This window comes from Epinephelus moara, chromosome 8 (genome assembly GCF_006386435.1).
Source record: "Epinephelus moara isolate mb chromosome 8, YSFRI_EMoa_1.0, whole genome shotgun sequence".
NCBI lineage: Eukaryota > Metazoa > Chordata > Actinopteri > Perciformes > Serranidae > Epinephelus > Epinephelus moara.
The window spans coordinates 5816490-5836763 of record NC_065513.1 but is presented as its reverse complement, the minus strand read 5'-3'; the positions used below and the strand labels follow the sequence as shown (position 1 = coordinate 5836763).

The window sequence follows — 20274 nt, the reverse complement described above, 5'->3', positions numbered from 1 at the left end:
GCGAATGAAGCAATATTACATCAATTGGCCAAAGGGGGGCGCTATAGCAACCGATTGAAATTGCAAACTTTGAATGGGCATATCTCATGCCTTGTATGTCGTAGAGACATGAAACTTTGCACAGAGATGCCTCTCCTCATGAGGAACAAATTTGCCTCAAGAACCCATAACTTCCGGTTTTATAGATTTTCCGCCATTTTGAATTTTTTGAACAACACTTAAAATCGATCTCTTAGGAATATTGACTGATTGACTGATATTGACTTCTGACAAGAAGCGCATAATTGTTTTATGTCGATAATTTTGTTTTCATAATCGTTGAAAGCCCAAATCGTAATCTAGATTAAAAATCAATTAATCGAGCAGCCCTAATATCCATCCATCCATCCATTTTCTAACCGCTTATGCTCTTGAGGGTTGTGGGGGGGCTGGAGCCTATCCCAGCTGACAATGGGCGAGAGGCGGGGTACACCCTGAAAAGGTCACCAGACTATCACACTCACATTCATACCTATGGAAAATTTAGAGTCACCAATTAACCTATCCCCAATCTGAATGTCTTTGGACTGTGGGAGGAAGCCGGAGTACCCGGAGAAAACCCACGCTGACATGGGCAGAACATTCAAACTCAGAAGGGCACAGAAGGGCTCCCTCCTGGGATTGAACCAGGAACCCTCTTGCTGTGAGGGGACAGTGCTAACCACCACATCACCGTGCTGCCGGGCTTGCATATAAACTTGTATATAAAACTAGAGGCATGCGACTTGGTGTTATGTAATATAGGAGTCATAATTCAAATACATTGCTACCATTTCTTTCAGGAGGTGAACAGCCTGCAGTGGGAACTCAGCTTCAGCCAGGTCCAGATGAAGAAGTCTCAGCAATCCTGGGAGCAGAAATACAACAGGTTCAGATTTACACCACACAACACTCATGTCTGTGCTATTTTGATTGGTTTGTATTGTAACTTTATTGTTGTTGTTGCTGTTGTTGTTGTTGTAATCAGAATGTTGAGTGAGAACAAGACTCTGACTGACAACCTGGAGGAAAGAGAGAGGGAGATCCAGCAGCTCCGGACGGAGAATTCTGGTAATTACTGAATAATGTAGAATCATTTTAGGTGACCTAGACATGTCTGCACATATTATCTCCACCTGTGAAGTCAAGTAGATCTGTCTGTCAGTGTGTGGAGTCACTAAACCTCATGCAGTTCAACCCTTAGTGTGTGACCCCAACTCACCAACACTCAGAATTTGCATCTAAATAACTGACCACATAGTCCCTGCGTCCACTTACAAGATTTTTCCAGAGCTGTCAGCTGCATCTGTGTGTGTGTGTGTGTGTGTGTGTGTGTGTGTGTGTGTGCATGTGTGTTTTTGTAGCCCGGAGTCGACAGTGCATGGAACTTCTCTCCATGTTGAGTGTGAAGGAGCAGAGAGCTTACCAAGGAACCAAACCTCAGTACAGCCCAGAGAGAGATGCAAGTGTTCTGGAGGTGAGAGAGCACCATTCACGTTACAGAGAGAGAGAAGGGGGGGGGGGGGGGGGGGTAATTTTTACACTACATGATGAAAAAGTTTTTTTATTTTTGTATTTCGTTTATTTAAAGTTTTTCAATTTAGCATTAACATCACAACCTATTCCCTCCAAAAAAACAAACAAATAAACAAACAAAGAATTCAATATAAAGACTCATCTCACAAAAACAGTGAATTTTTTTTTTAATCTATTTTGTGAGTCTCTTGTCACTAAGATATCTCAACCATTGTGCCTGGACATTCCTTTTAGTTTACGATGGAGCCAGTTCAGAGATTAAAGTGAGTCCACAGTTAATAAAGGTTATGTTTCTATATACTCAAGGAAAGTCTGCCAAATCTGTAAAAAGGCATCATGTCTGTTTTTCAGGACATAGATAATCTTCTCTAGAGGCATACAAATCATAATTTCTGATGTCCACTTTGATGTAGAGAGGGGGGAATCTGACTTCCAGGTAAATGCAATACACTTCCTAGAAACAACAGGAGCTATAAATAAATCAATAATTTTCCTGTAGCTTTGATTCATTTCAAATTGTTAACATTTCCAAGGAGAAAAAGTGCTGGTTCTGATGGAATTGATGTGTCCATAATTTTAGTGAGTATGTCACACAAATCATACCAAAATGTTGTATTGTAACATGATGAAAACTTGATGCACGCTCTGTGTGATCATGTCAAATGTGAATGTTCTTCAGTGTTTTGCGGTGTAACTGCGGGGCCAGAGGAACCTCCCAGGGTGCCACAAGGCAAAAAGAAGCAGTTAGTCCAGTTCCTCATTTATTTTTGTCGAGAGTTCTTGGAGAGTTGATAAACTATACAGTTTTGGAATAGTAAAACATAAGAAATATAGAAACTAATCTTTCTATTTTTTATGCCTCTGCGCTGTCCATCCATATGTAAGTCCTATTCTTGTGAACGTGATATCTCAAGAACGCTGTAAGGGAATTTCTTCAAATTTGGCACAAACACTAACTTGGACTCAGGGATGACCTGATTCGATTTTGGTGATCAACGGTCAGAGGTCAAGGTTAGCATGACCTTGCATCCATCTCATCCGTATGATGAGATAGATGATTACGATTGGTATGAACTCAATCCTGCAATCATTGGTCAATTATCAACTACGCTATTTTATCGACTCATCAAACTTAGTTCAGCCACAACAGTCTGGATTTCACCCGGGTCACAGCACAGTTACAGCTGCAGTTTCAGTCATAGATAACATTGTTTCCTCCCTGGATAATAAACAGTTTTGTGCTGCTCTTTTCATTGACCTCTCAAAAGCATTCAATACTGTTGATCATAAAATTCTTCTTCATAAATTACAGTCCATAGGCTTAGATATTTCTTCACTTAACTGGTTCCACTCTTACCTCACTGACAGAACTCAGACTGTTGTTGCTGATGGTGCTCAATCAAGTCCACTCACTATCAGAAACGGGGTGCCACAGGGGTCTATCCTTGGACCATTGCTATTTACATTATACATTAATAACATAATTCTCCCGAATCAATAATTTAATGTCCACTTTTTTACTGATGATTGTATCATATATGCCCCCGGTTCTACCCCATCCCAAGCCCTGACTCATCTACAGACTGCCTTTGATGCCCTACAGTTATCCCTCCATAACCACAGACTAGTTTTAAATGCAGAAAAAACTAAATACTTGGTATTCTCCACTTCCACCACTAGTGACTCTGACTATCCTGCCATCAAGACCTTAAATGGCACCCACATTACTCTCACTGACTCATACAAATACTTGGAATTTGGCTTGACAGCAATTTATCATTCAAGATTCACATTCAACAGTTAACTCAAAAACTAAAAATCAAATTAGGCTTCTTGAACTGGATCAAAGGCTGTCTGTCTCCCTCCGACCGAAAAATCATTGTACTGTCAACTTTCATGTCTGTCCTTGATTATGGTGACATCTTGTATTGTCACACTGCCCCATCAATTCTTCAGCAGTTAAATCCTGTGTATCACAGTGCGTTACGCTTCATTACTAATGATAATTTTCGCACTCATCATTGTACTCTGTATCAAAAGGTTGGTTGGACTTCATTGCAGTCTAGTAGAAGTATCCATCTCATGTTATTCATCTACAAAGCTCTACTGCTGAAACTTGCTAATGACCTCACATCTCTTCTCTCATTTAAATCCAGTAATTACAGAACACGATCCAGTAACTATCTAACCTTAGATATTCCATATACACGCACGAATGTTGGCAGAACTGGTTTCAGATATTATGCTCCCTTTAAATGGAATGAACTGCAATCTGCCCTTAAACTTGAGACATTCATTCATCTTGGAGATTTTAAATCTTTGTTGTCTGATGTTTACTATGATTGTTGTAGCTGTTTCTGCTAATTCCTTTTATATCTTGTTGTTTTGTTTGTTGTGTGTTGTTTTGTCTGCTGATTGTGAATGTTCCTTGTTCGCAGGTCTCTCTTGTAAAAGAGATCTTGATCTCAGTGAGACTGCCTGATAAAATAAAGATTAAATAAAAAATAAAAATTCACACCTGGACCCATCTAATCCTAATGACACACAAGACAGCTGGGTGGGTCAATGACTCATATGTGACCTTAACGAGTTTGAAACTCAGAGCTCACATGTGACCACAACAACTCTGTAAGGGTTCACACCCACACAGTTTAAAAGCCTGCGACTCAGCATCAGTCAGTTAGAATTGAAGTTCTAACTGAAGTTTCTGAACTCTTGGATGGGCCACAAAACGTCTTCAAGAAACTCAAGCAAGTCCAGTTCCCAAAATGAAGCACTTAACATTCTCAGGCTCAACTATGTCTCACGGTTGCGGCAATTTTGGTGTTGATACCATAACAGATTTGGTGCAAAATGAAACCATTGTTGACCACTCAAGAATCAATAAAATGGTCACAAATCCTTCCAAAATACCACATTAAGACACAAAGACCATAGAAAAGAAATGCTGTCATTTGGTATCAAAACTTTTGACATTTGGAGATTTCTGTAGGAACTGCATTTTTCAGTGATTGGATGACAAGCAACTGCTAAGAAACCCCCTTGTTATAAATACACTTGTGATAGCCATCCTCCCTCTGAATGCCCAACATCTCTAGTTTATGGGTGTAAAGTTTTACGAGGCTGTGATTATCCTGGGGTTACAGTAGGTCATTTTATACAGTGAGGTAAATGCTTAAAAAATGGTCTCACTCCAGTGACATTCACCAGATTCTATCTTTAATGTGTTGCAGATGGCCACCAGAGAGACACAAATGGAAAGATTGGATTTAGGGTTTGTGGCCAGTCACAGGTCATTTCAGAAAGAGGGCATTCCTATTGGCTTAGAATCTGCAAATGCAGAAAGTTACTATGCCAGCATTGGCAACAACTGCCTATACTTTCACTGTAGTAAAAACTGCCATGAGGTTTCATACAAAGGGTCTTTGTTATACTTGAGAATAGTTTCTGAGTAACTTGTACTACAGAGTTATGTAGTGAGTACTAGTCTCCATCTTCTCTGTGTTTTGCAGCTGGCAGTGTTGGGTGCCTGCAGGTGTCTTGGTGTTGCTGAAGCTTGTCCGTGCAGTCGGACTGCTGCTGCCAGCAGGAAGCAGCTCTTCCAGCTACAACAGGAGGTAAACTACATCTCCCCACTCCACCTGTCCCAAGCTCTATGTTTTTCTTCTTTTTCTCTCTCAAACTACTAATGCTGTTCATTAGATCATAAGATAACATCAGCCATTGTTGCTGTGTTGGTTTGTCTGTTGTATTAAATACTATTTTGTCCTTGTAGGGTTTCAAACCAACCTCCTGACAACCAGTGCTGAAAAAAGCGTGAATCTGTTTTTAGATTCAGAGTTAACTTTGGGAAATGTTGGCCAACTTCACTGTCACTGTCATTGCTCTTGTGAAGCATTTGCACAAGACAATTTCATTTTTTTTTTTTTAATTATGTCTTTTTCTAAACTTAAAAGAAGGTTGACCTGCAGCACAGTTAGTTTCTAGACAGACAGAAAACGGATTTTTGACATAACTGCATAGTCTCATATTTAAGGAGAGGGCTCAAATAGGGACATTACTCCCCTAGAATCTCCAGAGCAGGGTGATATATAGGTATGAGGAGAGGGAAAGCTGAGTGGCTCAGTTTCAGAGTCAACGCGCGCGCGTGTGTGTGTGTGTGTGTTTTCCAGCTGGATGCTCAGCGTGCCAGGAGAGAAGAGGCGTTGATGGTTGCTGATGCTTTTCGTATTGCCTTTGAACAGCAGCTGAGGAAACGCAGTGAGCACTTCCTGCTGCTGGCTGAAGCCAACATCCTAAAAACCCATCACTGCAAGGCTGAAGGCAAGTGTGCTATCAGCTCAGTGTGCTATGTGAGATCACAGAGGATGGTTAGGTCCTCCCTCAGGTGGTTTGTTCTGCCCATAGTCTGTGAATTTCTAAAAGTGACACAAGGACCTGTACCCATATAGTTTTGAGGTGTAGACATGTATAGATTTGGTTCATTACTGCTGTCATACACTGACCAGTATTAATATATTGGTCTGACACTGGACGAGCACATGTCATTTAAAGAAGCTGTCAGTGTTCTAGGTAAGTCATCGGGTTTAGTGCTGGGATCTGTACTGAACAAAGTTAAACAGTGTGGCAACCTAGGATTCCATACTTACAAAGAACTATATAATTCATGTGTGTGTCAATTCAGTGCTTACTGGATGTCCATAAAATAACTTCAGTTTTGGCCATTATTGGAGATGTGGGGTGTGAACTTCCAAACATCAGATATAAATGTCAAATGCTCCGGTTTTGGAATAGACTTGTGAAGATGTCCGATCAGAGATTCACTATGAAGATATTTATTTGGGACATCTGCCACTGTCATCTCTGGGCTAATGAGTTGAAATCTTTATTTTATTTGAATAACTTGTCATTTATTTTCATGGTAATCTGTGACATCCAGGAGATTAGGAGTAAAATGTTTCTCATGTTTAGAGAAAAATTGTCTGTTGACAAATGGTATGATGGAAAACTATGAACTCAGTGTCTTATAAAAAATTGCTGGCTTATGTGAAGTATAATCTAAACAAAGGACAAAGATCTGTATTGTGCACAGTTGCACTGAGTGATGTTACCATTAGCCTTCAGGACTGGAAGGTTTAATCCCACCCCAAAGGAGGACAGGGTGCTTCTCAAACAGGAGTCCATACTGTTTCCCTGTCACAGCCAGGGATTTACTGTCTAACACTCACTGATTTCCCCAAGAAGCCGTAAATAATTCTTGATTTCAGTGCCTTATAGTCTCCATTTATTGAAACCGTTTTTCCTTCCAGTTGCTAACAGGAGTCCTTTGCTCAGTGTAAGCCAGAGGTTGAGAGGATTACTGCCTTCCAAGATGCCTGATGATCTTTTAGAGACTCTCTACAGACTGCTGGACTTGGTGAGTATCTTCTTTAACATCTGCAGGCCTGTTATCTCAAGATCACAGAGACTGTATGAAACTTGAGGATGTCCTTATGTTTTATTGCAGTGTTTGACCCTCTGCAATGTCATTCTTTTCATCATGTCAACCCCCTTCCAGTTCCCTGTCAATGCTAACACCAGGGCCACACTGCCAGCAAAATGCTGCGAAGCGCAGCGCACCGAAATTCTCGCGCAAGCCCGTTCACACCAGACGCGCATTTCTCCATGCCGGTCGACAAGCGCTTCTGCTCCTAGCTGTTGTCTCCGTCACATTTGGGGCTATTTTTCCATCATGGGTATCTCTCTGTGTTTGCGTGTGTGTGCCCCAACCCCCACCCTGTGGCCAACCATTTATTCGGCCGGTCTACATCCTTTGGGATGGAATAAAACTGCAGTCCGAGGTTTCTTTGTCGAATGGTATCACAGCCAACAGCACAACATATTCCTGGCATCCTTCAAGTAACATACATTTTCGGTCTCTCGCTGATTTTCCTCCTACTCTACTTGTTTTGGTAACGTGACAACGCTGTGACTGCTGTGAGCGGACCCAAATATGGCGACGTGAAAACACTGTGACGTCATGTGGTCTTGATGAATAGCCGGCCCACACTCACTCTCTCTCTCTCTCTTTCTCTCTCTCTCTCTCTCTTTCTTGTGTGTGTGTGTGTGTGTGTGTGTGTGTGTGTTAGTGGGTGTGAGTGTATGTGTGTGTGTTCATCTCTCTCGTGCTCTGTTTAGATACCACTGATTAATATGTATAGCCTATATTCCTGCCCAGCTTGACACATTCGCTCGCGGCTTGCGCAGAAAATAGACCAGATGCCGAAACAGTCACTGCAGCGCCAGCCACGGAGCTGCGCGGTGCGGCCGGTGTGGATGACACAATCGGTTAACATGGGCACCGAAAGGAAACTGGCTTCACTTCTCGGCGCTTCGAAGCTATTCCGCGTGCTTCCGCGTCCGGTGTGGCCCTGGCGTAAGGCCTCAGTCGGCTTTAAACAAGCTAGTTCATACCACATGATGTCTGTCTAAAGTCAGGAGTCTTTCAAACTGTTCTGAATGGCCACATGTGGATTCAGGAAGGAAAGCCTGTCAGAGGGGAGGGCTTGTTAACAGACAGTTGGGTGGACAGGACAAGCAGTTTGCAGCTGTTCTACTTCCTCTGCTTCCTCTTCAACCTCCTAATTTTACTGAGCACTTCAACATCCATACTACCATACTATTTAGTATTCCAGAAAAAGGTTTGATATGTCCCAGTACATAGTATGTCAAATGAAGCATGCCAAAAATACCAGGATGTCTAACCTGTGTAACAGCAACAACAAAAAGTTTGGTTGAAACAGCACACAGTGGTGTTGATACATTGGTCTGTTTGCACGATTAAAGGCTGTAAACTGATCATTGGCTTCAGTCCTTTCTTCTCCCTTGGCAGCAACAGAAAGTTTGCAGATCCAGCAGGGAGTCAGGGCTGCTGTCTGCTTTCCTCCCAGCAAGGTGGTCTGTAGCGGTGAGGAGTGAGGTGAAGGACATACTGTGATTTAAGGCTCTAGCTAACGTCAGCTACATAAATGTGAACTTGAAGCTGCAGACATGAGCCTTAGATTTTTGTCCAGTGATGACTCAATGAAACTGCCTACTCCAGCTTTAACTGATAATAGAGAATCTATCAAATGAGAAATAATGGGACAAATTGATCCCTTGCAGTTTTTAATGGAACATTAGTGAGGGCTCGATCCTCCAGCCTATATGGAAAGGTAATGGTGCACCATGATGAGGAATGATGAGAGAGAATCCATATCAACAGTGACCGTAAAACAGAACTCCAAGCATACAGTTTAAAGATGTGAGAAGTGAGAGTCTGTGGAGCGTGAATGCTCTAACAGGAGTTTACTTGTCAGCCTCTTTTTATATTTTTTGTTGGTATGCGAAGAAATCCTAGAACTAACACATGCAACACAAGAAAGAGCATTAAAATTAAGAAGAAAATAAAGTTGGAAAACCACTGGAGAAATATATTTCAGTTTAAAAGTCAGCTATTTATGGTTATTGTAGCCATCATTAGCATCTTTGCTCATCTTTAAGTGGACCGATGATTAATCTGAATACAGGGCATCCTGAATTCTTGAATGCTTCAGTAACTTGTTCTTCATTCATTTGTTCATGATCTAAAACATAATTTCTGCCTTACCTCATGCATAAACTCTACACCCAGTTTTAGACTAATCTTTGCTGTTCTGCAGCTTGTGGAGTAGATGGAGCTAAAGCTCGCTAAAGTTCCTCATGTAAGAGTCGTCAGTAAGACTGTTTTTGTCGCCAGAGAGAATGATTTTTCTCCTTCATTAATGCTGTGTTTCCTGTTGTAGCTGAATGACAAAGAGGAGGCCCTGGCCCACCAGAGGAAGGTGAGCATCATGTTAGCCCACAGTGCTGAGGAGCTGCAGAGACAGTTGCATCTAGATTCACAATGCTGCCCATCAGACCCATCAGACAACCAGAGCCAGTGTCAGCAAACATCTCATACATCAGAGTCTCAGCTACAACCACAAGTCTCGTCAGAGTCCAACATCCAAGCACAGCAACAACTAGTTCCACCAGATTCCCCGCTTCAGCCAGGACAAACACCATGTCTGTCAGAGTCCAGGACTGAACCTCAGGAGCTGTCAGACACATCACAGTCCAACATCCAGCTGCTGTCCAACCATGAGAACAACGAGCCTGAAATCCAACAATCAGACCAAACAGAGTCCTGATCCACCCACAGGATCAATCAGACTCCACACCTCAGCTACAGACGCAGCAGTCGGGATTTGAGAACATGGGAAGATGCAGATGTCTTATCTGTGATGTCACACAGGCTGTATTTGAAGGAAGGGTGTGAAATTGTATGATTTGACCCGACTGCTCACTGTTGTTGTCCCATCAGCTGCTGGATGAAAAACACCAAACTGTTGTCCTTTAGAGAGGAAGGGTAGCAGTGCTGAGGCTGTGATGTCCAACCCCACACACACCTTTACCACATCTCTCAAACACACTTTTTACTACTAGATTTACATCTGGAAAAGCATATGAAGGTGTGAATGTCTATTATCATTTTCCCAGACCTTGTGAAGAACATTGTGTTACTGATATAAAGCATAGTTCTGTTCGGTCTTTGAAGTGGAAAAAAGCATTTAGCTGGAATAGTTGAGAAGAAAATTGTCAACAGTTTCAATGTTTTTCACTTTGAAAATCAAAAACAGAGACCAGTGACAGTTTGTCCAGTCATGAGTGACTAGTGTAGGAGTAGGAAGGGTCTTTGTTGGTGTCTGAGCTCAGGAGAGAAATGCCAATCAGCATATTTGCTCCATGCAGATGCCTGTCATGTTTTACCAGAACATAGTGAGAGAAATCACTGGTTTGCAGTCTTTGGCAAACAGTTTGAAAAAACTTACTGTCTGTGTTTAAGTTTCAAAGAACATTGTAGGGAGGAGGGGTAGGTAGATGGGTTAATAAAATGTGACATGACTTCATTGATCTTTTCCTAAACCTGCCTACCTCAACCAATCACACATGCATTGTAGTTTCTCCTTAATTGTCACATTGGCCTCTACAGATAGACATGCCCACTGCTGCACACATAACAGTAGAGTATAACTTGCACGTGCAAGCTCTATTCCATTGTTAATGTGTATTTTATGTGACAGAAGAAGTACAGGATTGGTGATTTATTTTGAGAGCTAACTTGTATGTTAACAATCAAAGAAGCTAACACAATGGCTGACTTGCTGTGACTCACTTGTTTTCAGTCTGATAAAGATCCAGTGCGTATTGAGGGGTTTACAGGGATATATTGGCAGAAATGGAATATACTAAGTATGTTTTATGTTTTGTAGCACGGAGGTGCAGTGGTTAGCATTGTGGCATCACAGTAAGAGGGTTCCTGGTTCAAACCTGGGGGTTCAAACCCCGTGGTGGGGGACCCCCTCTGTGCGGAGTTTGCATGATCTCCCCATGTTAGCGTGGGTTTCCTTAAGGTACTCCAGCTTCCTCCCACAGTCCAAGAAATGCAGGTTAATTGGTGACTCCAAATTGCCTGTAGGTGTGAATGAGTGTGAATGGTTGTCTGTTTCTATGTGTCAGCCCTATGATATTCTGGCAACCTGTACAGGGTGTACCCCACCTCTCGCCCAGTGTCAGCTGAGATAGGCTCCAGCCCCCCCATGACCCCCAACAAGATAAGTGGTTATGGAAAATGATGAAGTATATTTTCTTTAGTGTATGATCACCTGAAAATAAGAATTGTTTTGTTTTCGTTACTTTAGAATGAGCCATTTATATCTACATAGGAAGCAGGCCCTCATCCACAGAGTCTGCCATGTTGCACCGTCATGTCTCTACAGTAGCTCAGAACGGACAAATGAAACACTGGCTCTAGATAACGACATTCATGTTTTTGCATGAGTTAGAAGCTTCTCCATGACAAGCAGCGTTAGAGTAACACTGATTTTTTAAACATGAGACAGCTTTATTCAGTGTTTTTACCAGTTTAAATTCCTGAGTGCATTGTATTGGAGAGGAAGAGACCTCTGCAGATAATTTCGGCTTATGGTAAAAACCTACTCAACTTCTGGATTAGAAATAAAGTGAGCACACATTAGCAGGGCTGGGCGAACAGCCCGTCTGCTACATGCCAAACAATTTTGAAGAAACACTGATTTATAAGGTGAGACTCCTTTATACAGTGTTTTCATCAGTTTAAATCACCTGGTCCTTTTTTTGAAGAGAAAGAGACCTTTGTGGATAATCCAGCTTCTTGTAAAAACCTGAACAATGATAGCAAGGAGTTTCAGCAGGTTGCAATCTGCAATCCTCACCACTAGATGCTACTAAATGCCCCTAAATCTTACACACTGGACCTTTAAGTACAGTATATGTTATTTTATTTTCACCTGTGTATCACCCTGTACCTTTTTACTTTTTAAGAATGATATCTTATGCTTTCATTTTGAAATGCAGATGCAGATTCTGGAAGCCTTAAAAATGGTGAACAAGGTTCTCAATGCAACAGACAGTCACCCATTCTGTGCTGTTAATAATTTTATGCATTCCATGATATTTTTAACTTTAAGTTATTGTGCAACCATTTGAACTCAAGCAGCTGTAATAATATGACCATATAAGATGATAACTCTTTAGATCATATCTATCGTGCTGTTTCAGCTTTTGACTGGGAGCTGATAAGATCTTACCATTATGTAGTTGAGAAATTCAATATGTTCAGTTTGGATGATTTCATGAAATGTGTGAATATGCAGTGCACCCATTAATACCTACATATCCAAATTCAACTGGAGAAACTGGAAGCAACTCAGGTTTGGTGTTTTCACTGGACTGATTAATCAGGTCACATGTAATGGAGAATCATGAGATAATGTGAATATACAAAGTTAGTGATAGTTACACCCCTGGGGCTGTATTCACAAAGCTTCCTTGTTCTAAGAGTTGCTTCTAGTGACGACATTCTAAGAAGATTCTTAGAATTGTGACGTTTTCTTAGAATTTCCCCTCAAAGTCAAGACTAGGTCTTTGTAAAGAAAAAAGTTATTCACAGAGCATCTTAGACCTTAAAAGAGCTCCTATGGTGAAAAACTGTTAGGTGCAGAGAGGAGAACTTTTAAGAGGCTAAAGAGTTTCTTAAGCAGAGGAGAAAATAGTGAAAAGACAAAGAGGCTGGAAAAATATTCTCCAAATACAGGATGTGAGTAACAACATTAACAATCTTAACACTTTCACAGGCAGCAGTTCATTTCATTTCCACTGGGTGTCCACACCTTGCAGGCTCACACTCACAAAGGGGCGTGTCGGTGACAACCAATCACACCTGTATAAAGAATGCATCATACCTAGCAACAGGGTCAACCACACCTCTCCACTTATGCAAAAGTTTCTGTCTCCTCCTTGCTAAAAGTTAACCTGAGAATTTTCCTAAATCAATTCAAAGCTAGGACTCCTTACTATAAACTTTCCGGCTAAGTTAGGAGCTCTCTGAGAGTATTCTCAGAATGTTTGTAAATACAGCCCCTGACCTCTATGGCAAAATTATGGCATAATGAGAATCATGTATTTATGTTTTTGAAAAACTCCTGTCACAAGTCTCTTTGTAAAGCACAAATGAAACATTATCATCCAGTTGATCTAAAACAAAATGTAATTACATGAACACAGATGCTTTAGTGTGCAAATATTGGCAAGCATTAGTGATCAAAGAATTATTAGTGTGTATGCATAATGGTATTGTTATTGTTAACAGAGGTTCTTTACAGTTTTTTTAACAGCTTGTATAGTGATACGAGACATGAACCTACAATGCATTTAGAAAATAAAACGGTGAAACTTGAAGATGTGTGTCCTTTGACATGTACACTTTCTTATTGATGTATATGACTGTAACATGTTGCCAAGCTGTTGCTGCTGTTTTATTTCTCTTAAGTGAAATGATTTTCAAAAATTTGTATCTACCTAATGGCATTGGTAAGTCATCTGACGTCAAAATTCAGTTCCATTTTATTTTACTTTTATTTACCCAGGAAGTCCCATTAGGATTGAAAACGTCTTTTACAAGAGAGACCTGGCCAAGGTAGCAGCCAATCACAACACACTAAAAAGCAACAAATACAGTATAGCATACAAAAATCCACAATTCACATTCTTTATGGTGCCCTTAAAGTCATCTATGGATTTAAATGTTTGTAATTTTTAGATCTTTCTGAAGATTGTTCCATGCCCATAGTGCATACCGTAAAACTTCAATTAAAAGCCTGGTTCCAATTAAACACCCAGTCCCTTTTAGTAGCCCAGTGTGGCTATACATTTTGACAAATAAAGGTCTGTCTCAATGAGATCCCAAGCATTTAATTTTTTATAGTTCTTTGGTTGCATGAAACCAGGGGCCTATTCACAAAGCTTCCTAGTACAAAGAGTTGCTCCTAGTGACAAAATTATAGGAAAATTTTTAGAATTGTGATGTTTTCTTAGAATTTCCCCTTAGAGTTAAGACTAAATCCTGGTAAAGCTTAAAGTTACTCACAGAGCATTTTAGACCTTAAAAGAGCTCCTAAGGTGAAAAACTGATTGGAGTAGAGGCTTCAGAGGAGAAAATGGCAGAAAGACAAAGAGGTAGGAGAAATATTCTCCAAACACTGGATGAAATGAATGAATGAAATGCTACAGATTTGATCATGCAGGGATAATATGTGTGGTTGATCTCATTAGGGGTACACACACATTTGCCACCCAATGCAATAACGCCATGCAGCAGTGATGACCTGGGTCTGTCTAAACCTTCCATCAGTGATCACACTAACAATGACAACCCTTTAACAGACAGCAGTTCATTTCATTCCCACTGGGTGTCCTCACCCTGCAGGCTCACAAAGGGGCGTGTATTTGACAACCAATCACACTTGTTTAAAGAATGCATCATACCTAACAAGGGGATCAAGCACACCTCCTCGCCGAGGTTAAAGTTTCTGTCTCTTGCTCAGAGTTGCTCTGAGAACTTTCCTAAATCACTCCTAGGCTAGGACTCCTTGCTAAAGATTTTTAGGCTAAGTTAGGAGCTCTCTGAGAGTGTTCTCAGAATGTTTGTGCATAGGGCTCCAGGTTGTTGGCTACCCACCTGGGCCGTATTCACAAAGATTCTCAGAGTCCTCTCAGAGAGCTTCTTTTATTTTTTTTATTTATTTGTTTATTTGAAGGGACAGAGCATATTAATACATTTCTGTAAATATGCCAGATTTAGCCAAAGGCTAATTTTCATCCGTTGTCCCTGGCCAGGTGTTACAAAGGCTCCCTGAAATAAAACAAAGTAGAACTATGTTGAGGGAACAAACATCAGTCTTATCTTAAAGCACCAATCAATAAACTACAACTAATTAAAATTGATTAGTGTGTGAACAACAAGTAATAATGACATTGCTAAAATTAACATACTATTGACAACAAGACAACATAAGACAGCCTTACAATTAATACAGAACACAAGGGACAATACAAACTTCACAGCAAGCAAATAAACATGCAAGCAAGAAAGCAGTTAAAAACATGTATGCAAGACAATACGTAGTTAAGACATAAGCAAGCCAACCCTCCACGCAGCATGCTGGTTAGATATCAGTCAGAACCAGAGTGACTAGCCCAGAGTGCATACAAAACAACACTTATGCACGAACAGGGTACAACATAAAAGATATTTCACATTGGACAAGCCATACATAGAACAGGACATAGGGACCAAACAACCATCTGATATTAACAAGGTGACAGCAGCTGACAGAATTTTCAGTGCTGACAAATTTGGTTATTAATTAGCCACTGTTTTAAATGAGATTTAAATATCACATATGTCCCGACATCCCTAATATGTGTTGGGATGTTGTTCCACTCTTGGGAGGCTTTAACAGAAAACGTTGACTGACTGAAGGAGCTTTTCTTTAGTGGAACAACACAGTCCCCTCTTGAGACCCCCCTTGTGATTTGATTTGTACTTGTTCTAATCTTAACAAAAGATCCGAGAGGAGGAGGAGCTAAGCCATGTATAATTTTGAACAGAAGACATATATTTACATACTTAATCATGTTTTCCCAATTCAGAAGGCCATATTTCTTTAGGATTGTACAGTGGTGGTTTTGTTTTGGCTTTTTATCTAAGATTTTTATCGTCTCTTTATACAATAACTGCAGTGGCTTGAGTATAGTGTAATTGGCTTGCGACCAGCTTGTTAGACAGTAATTCATGTGAGAAAGGATCACTGAGTGCATGTACAGCTTGGCTGCTTCAGTTGACATAGAGTTGCATATGAACCTGAAATTTACAAGACTTGCTTTGACCCATTGACATACTTTTTTAACCTGTGCCCTGAAATTAAGGTTGGAATCTAAAAAGATGCCAAGGTACTTGAATTCTTTTACCATCTGCAGTCACTCTCCAGATATAAAAATATCCGGATCTACACAAGTGTCGTTAGTATTTGTAAAGTACATGCCTACTGTTTTTGGAACATTTAATTGGAGACAGTACTGACTAAGCCATGTTGTAATTTCGACCATTATCTTTGTGAGCTTGGTCGCAACTTCTGCTTTCGTGGTGCCATGTACATGTACCACTGTATCATCGGCATACATCTGTACATGAGCATCAGAACACCTAGATGGCAGGTCATTTATATATATACAAAACAAAAGAGGACCCAGTATGGATCCCTGTGGGACACCAGTGGACAGACATAAGGCATTTGATTGATGATTATTAATTCGTACTGTTTGGGAGCGGTTTAAGAGATAGGATTCCACCCATTTCCGGGAGTTAGCTGAGAAATTGATGGCAGATAACTTGGAGAGGAGAACCCTGTGGTTAACAGTCTCAAAGGCTTTCTTGAGATCCAGAAATACAGCACAAACAGTGCCACCTTTATCTAATAATGATTTGATATTTTCAATGAAAAAACAATTAGCTGTCTCAGTTGAATGGTAAGGTCTGAAACCAAATTGCATCGGATGAAGAGGACAAGAACTATTATTCAGGTGTTGTATGATTTGCTCAGCCACTTTAGACATCACAGGAAGAATACTGATGGGCCGGTAATTACAAATGGACTGGGGATCCCCAGCTTTGAAAACTGGTGTAACAATTGCAGATTTCCAGACATTTGGAAATTCTCCCTGAGATATTGACAGATTAATGACTTCAGTGATGGGCTTAGCTAATGATAAATGAAACATTTTCAGCATATTTGTGTCATTCTAAACACATCTTTCGCTTTTGATGGTTTGAGAGATCTGATTATACTTATGACCTTTGATTCATTGGCATGTCTAATGCTGAAGGCTTGTTCTGTCATGTTTGTTAAACAGACAGTAGTATTAATATGCCTAGCAGGAAAGCTTTGTGTAATGGTTGCCACAGAATCAACAAAATATTGATTAAGAGCACCTGCTATTTCGACTGGGTCCTTTATCAGGTTACCATCCAGGTTAAGTTCAATCGATTTGTCTGTATTGTGGTGTTGCCCAGTGAGTTTTTTTTAATTGATCCCATATTATTTTAGAGTTACCCCTAGCCTCAGCAATTATTTTTAGGCTGTCTTAGCCTAAAAATTCCTAGCAAGGAATCTTAACTTAAGAGTGATTCAGGAAGTTTCTGAGAGCCATCTATTGCTCGTCTGTCCATCCTGGAAGAGGGATCCCTCCTCAGTTGCTCTTCCTGAGGTTTCTACCGTTTTTGTCCCCCGTTAAAGGGTTTTTTTTGGGGAGTTTTTCCTTATCCGCTGTGAGGGTCCTAAGGACAGAGGGATGTCATAGGCTGTAAAGCCCTGGGAGGCAAACTGTGATTTGTGATATTGGGCTTTATAAATAAAATTGACTGATTGATTGATTGAACTCTGAGCATGGAGGGGACAGAAACTTTTATCTTAGTGAGGAGGTGTGGTTGACCCCGTTGCTAGGTATGACACAGTCTTCTAAAAGTTGTGATTGGTTGTTACAAAAAGGAAAAAAGAAAAAAAAAAGAAAAACAAATGTGCTCCTAGTAATGAAAGGACAGTGAAATCAACCGATCATAGAACTTAGACTGTATTAAGAAATGTGTAATTGTGAAAATAATTTTATGTCATGATGATGAAACTCAGCAAAATTAAATGAATTGTTACACAGCTTCAAAATGTTTGAACGTACCTCATTCACATGCCGATTATTATATTGATTTGCTTATTGTTATGTTTACTCGCCATGCTGGTAATTTTACTACTTAATCTATTTGATATTAATGGTGGACGCAGACTCAGCTGTCAGCAATTACTGTGATTGCTGGCCTCCTTGTAAAAAGCGGTTTGATTTGGCAGAATGACCAAAACAATGAACGAAATGGAGAAAAAGAACGAGAAAGCCGAACTGGACAGAAGAGCAGTGCCTGCTGTTGGCACAGCTCGTGGAGGAGAACAAAGGAGTTTTAAGAGGGAAATTCGGTCCCGGGATCACGGCACAAGGGAAGAGGCAGACTTGGGAGCGCATTGCCCGACAAATCAATGCGTCGTTCCCTCTCCTTTTACGCACAAGCGATGAGTGTGAGAAGCGCTGGTACGTGCTGCAATCCAAAGCAGGCGTTATTGCGTTACTACGCTGGGTGGGAAAAGTAAGCCCATCCCTGATGAGGTCAACCACAAACATTATCCCTGCACGATCAAGCCGGTAGCGTCTTATTAAATCACTGTCGTTCAATATATGGAGAATATCTCTCCTTCCTCTCTGTCTTTCCGCCATCTTCTCTGTTAAGACACTCTTAGGCTTCTTAAAAGTCCTCCTCCTTCCTCTTAACAGTTTTCACCATAGGAGCTCTCTTAAGGCCTAAGATGCTTTGTGAATAACTTTTATCTTACCAAGGGAATATTCTAAGAAAAATCTTAGAATTCGAGGAATTCTAAGATTTTTCTTAGAATGACGTCACTAAGAGCTACTTTTAGTCTTAGGATTCTTTGTGAATACGGGCCCTGAGCTAATGCGAGTTAGCTGTGTAGATTGTGCATATGAATAAAAATGTGTAAACTTAGTATGGAGATGCTTCACATCATTTGCTCGTTTAGATTCTCCACAATTAAATCACAAAGTTAATTTTACTGAAACCATGAGCACCAAAGAATTGTTCATTCCAATTTACTGACCTAGTAAACAGAGATGAAAAATTAGGTGGTGACTGGTGGTTAGCAAGTCAAATTACATGTCCAAAAGTAATATTCATACTGCTTTAAATAAACAATTGATTGTATTTACCATTTTTGCTGAACAAAGGAAATATGGACACCTGTCCCAAATATAAGGCCATTGAGGTTAGTGATTTGAGTTTAGTGATTTAAGCAAATAATAGCCTGGGCTACTACCTACTTGAAGTTTTATGGTAGTAGGAAAATCCAGTTTTCCCCAGATGTGTTAAAACCTGGAAAACTTGGAGGAGCGTAGCTGCCACACAGAAGGGTGCGGAGGTGGCTAGAAGTTTGCCCAATATTGCCTTATAGATAAAAATATACCAGTGCTACCAATGCTGTTGTGTGTGAGTGCTCAGTGTCGTACAGCCAACCAAAGCATAAAGAACGCAATGATGAGCAAGGTTATATATGCCTTTACCATGGAGACACTGTGGTGTATTTATTTCGTTTTTATTTTGTACCAACACAGAATATTTAGACTTTATTTATTATTTTATCCACTTTGCTTCAACCGATCACCACCAAAATTTGATCATCTGTTCCTTGTCCCATTATCCACCTTTCCTGAAAATTTCATCAAAATCCGTTCATAACGCACAGTGCGGGACATCTGGTCACCCTACTTAGCTGCTAGCAAGCAGCAGGGGACCCCATTAGGGGGGATTCCAACGTGCTGTCGTTGTTGCAGTGTCTATAGGGGTTCCATCATATTGTCATGATATGGACCAATGTTAGCTGTCTCTGGGGGCTCCCTTCCAGCTCGGGGCCCTAGGCAATTGCCTAGTTTGCCTGTCCGGTTGCGACGGCCCTGCACACTGCCTGCACTATGGAAGGAGCATACATTTTTAATGACAGTGATGACAGACATCTGCATATAACTGTACATTAAATTATGTACATTTAATGCATTCCTAATAAACACAATGTGTTTGGAAAAGTCCTCCTCCCTGCTGGTAACAGTTTTTCTCCACATCCTGTATTTGGAGAATATTTTTCCAGCCTCTTTGTCTTTTCACCATTTTCTCCTCTGCTTAAGAAACTCTTTAGCCTCTTTAAAGTTCTCCTATCTGCACCTAACAGTTTATCACCATAGGAGCTCTTTTAAGGTCTAAGATGTTCTGTGAATAATAACCTTTACAGGGACCTAGTCATAACTTAAAGGGGAAATTCTAAGAAAACATCACAATTCTAAGAATTTTCTCTGAATATTGTCACTAGGAGCTCTTTGTACTAGGAAGCTTTGTGAATACGGCCCCAGCACCTGCCCTTTTGCCCTCTATCTAGATAGGTGCCCTTTTAGCTATGTGGAGTACTTCAGCATGTCTTCAACATGAGCCTGAGTCTCCAGAGGGTCCCCTTGCTGTGGAAGACATCCTGCCTTGTTCCTGTGCCAAAGACGTCGTGTCCCAGTGGCTCCAAAGACTACAGACCCGTGGCATTGACCTCCCACATCATGAAGACCCTGGAGAGACTTGTCTTGGAGCAGCTCCGGCCCATGGTCAAGCCACTTTTGGACCCCCTCCAGTTCGCCTATCAGCCCCGACTT

The 20274-nt window shown here is 40.8% G+C and overlaps 1 protein-coding gene across 3 annotated transcripts in view; it reads left to right on the top strand.

The window, feature by feature from the left end:
* ccdc125 (coiled-coil domain containing 125) overlaps nucleotides 1–13833 on the top strand; it is a 21554-nt gene extending 7721 nt beyond the window's left edge. For 2 of the 3 annotated variants that reach the window (XM_050049952.1, XM_050049951.1), the window contains exons 6-12: nucleotides 822–907; nucleotides 1007–1089; nucleotides 1383–1495; nucleotides 5067–5171; nucleotides 5727–5877; nucleotides 6864–6970; nucleotides 9357–13833. In XM_050049952.1, coding sequence (XP_049905909.1) covers nucleotides 822–907; nucleotides 1007–1089; nucleotides 1383–1495; nucleotides 5067–5171; nucleotides 5727–5877; nucleotides 6864–6970; nucleotides 9357–9743 — 1032 coding nt within the window. In that variant the 3' untranslated portion in view covers nucleotides 9744–13833. The remainder of the gene's footprint in view (nucleotides 1–821; nucleotides 908–1006; nucleotides 1090–1382; nucleotides 1496–5066; nucleotides 5172–5726; nucleotides 5878–6863; nucleotides 6971–9356) is intronic. The other variant, XM_050049950.1, reaches the window with a different exon arrangement.
* The last annotated feature ends 6441 nt before the right edge of the window (nucleotides 13834–20274 follow it).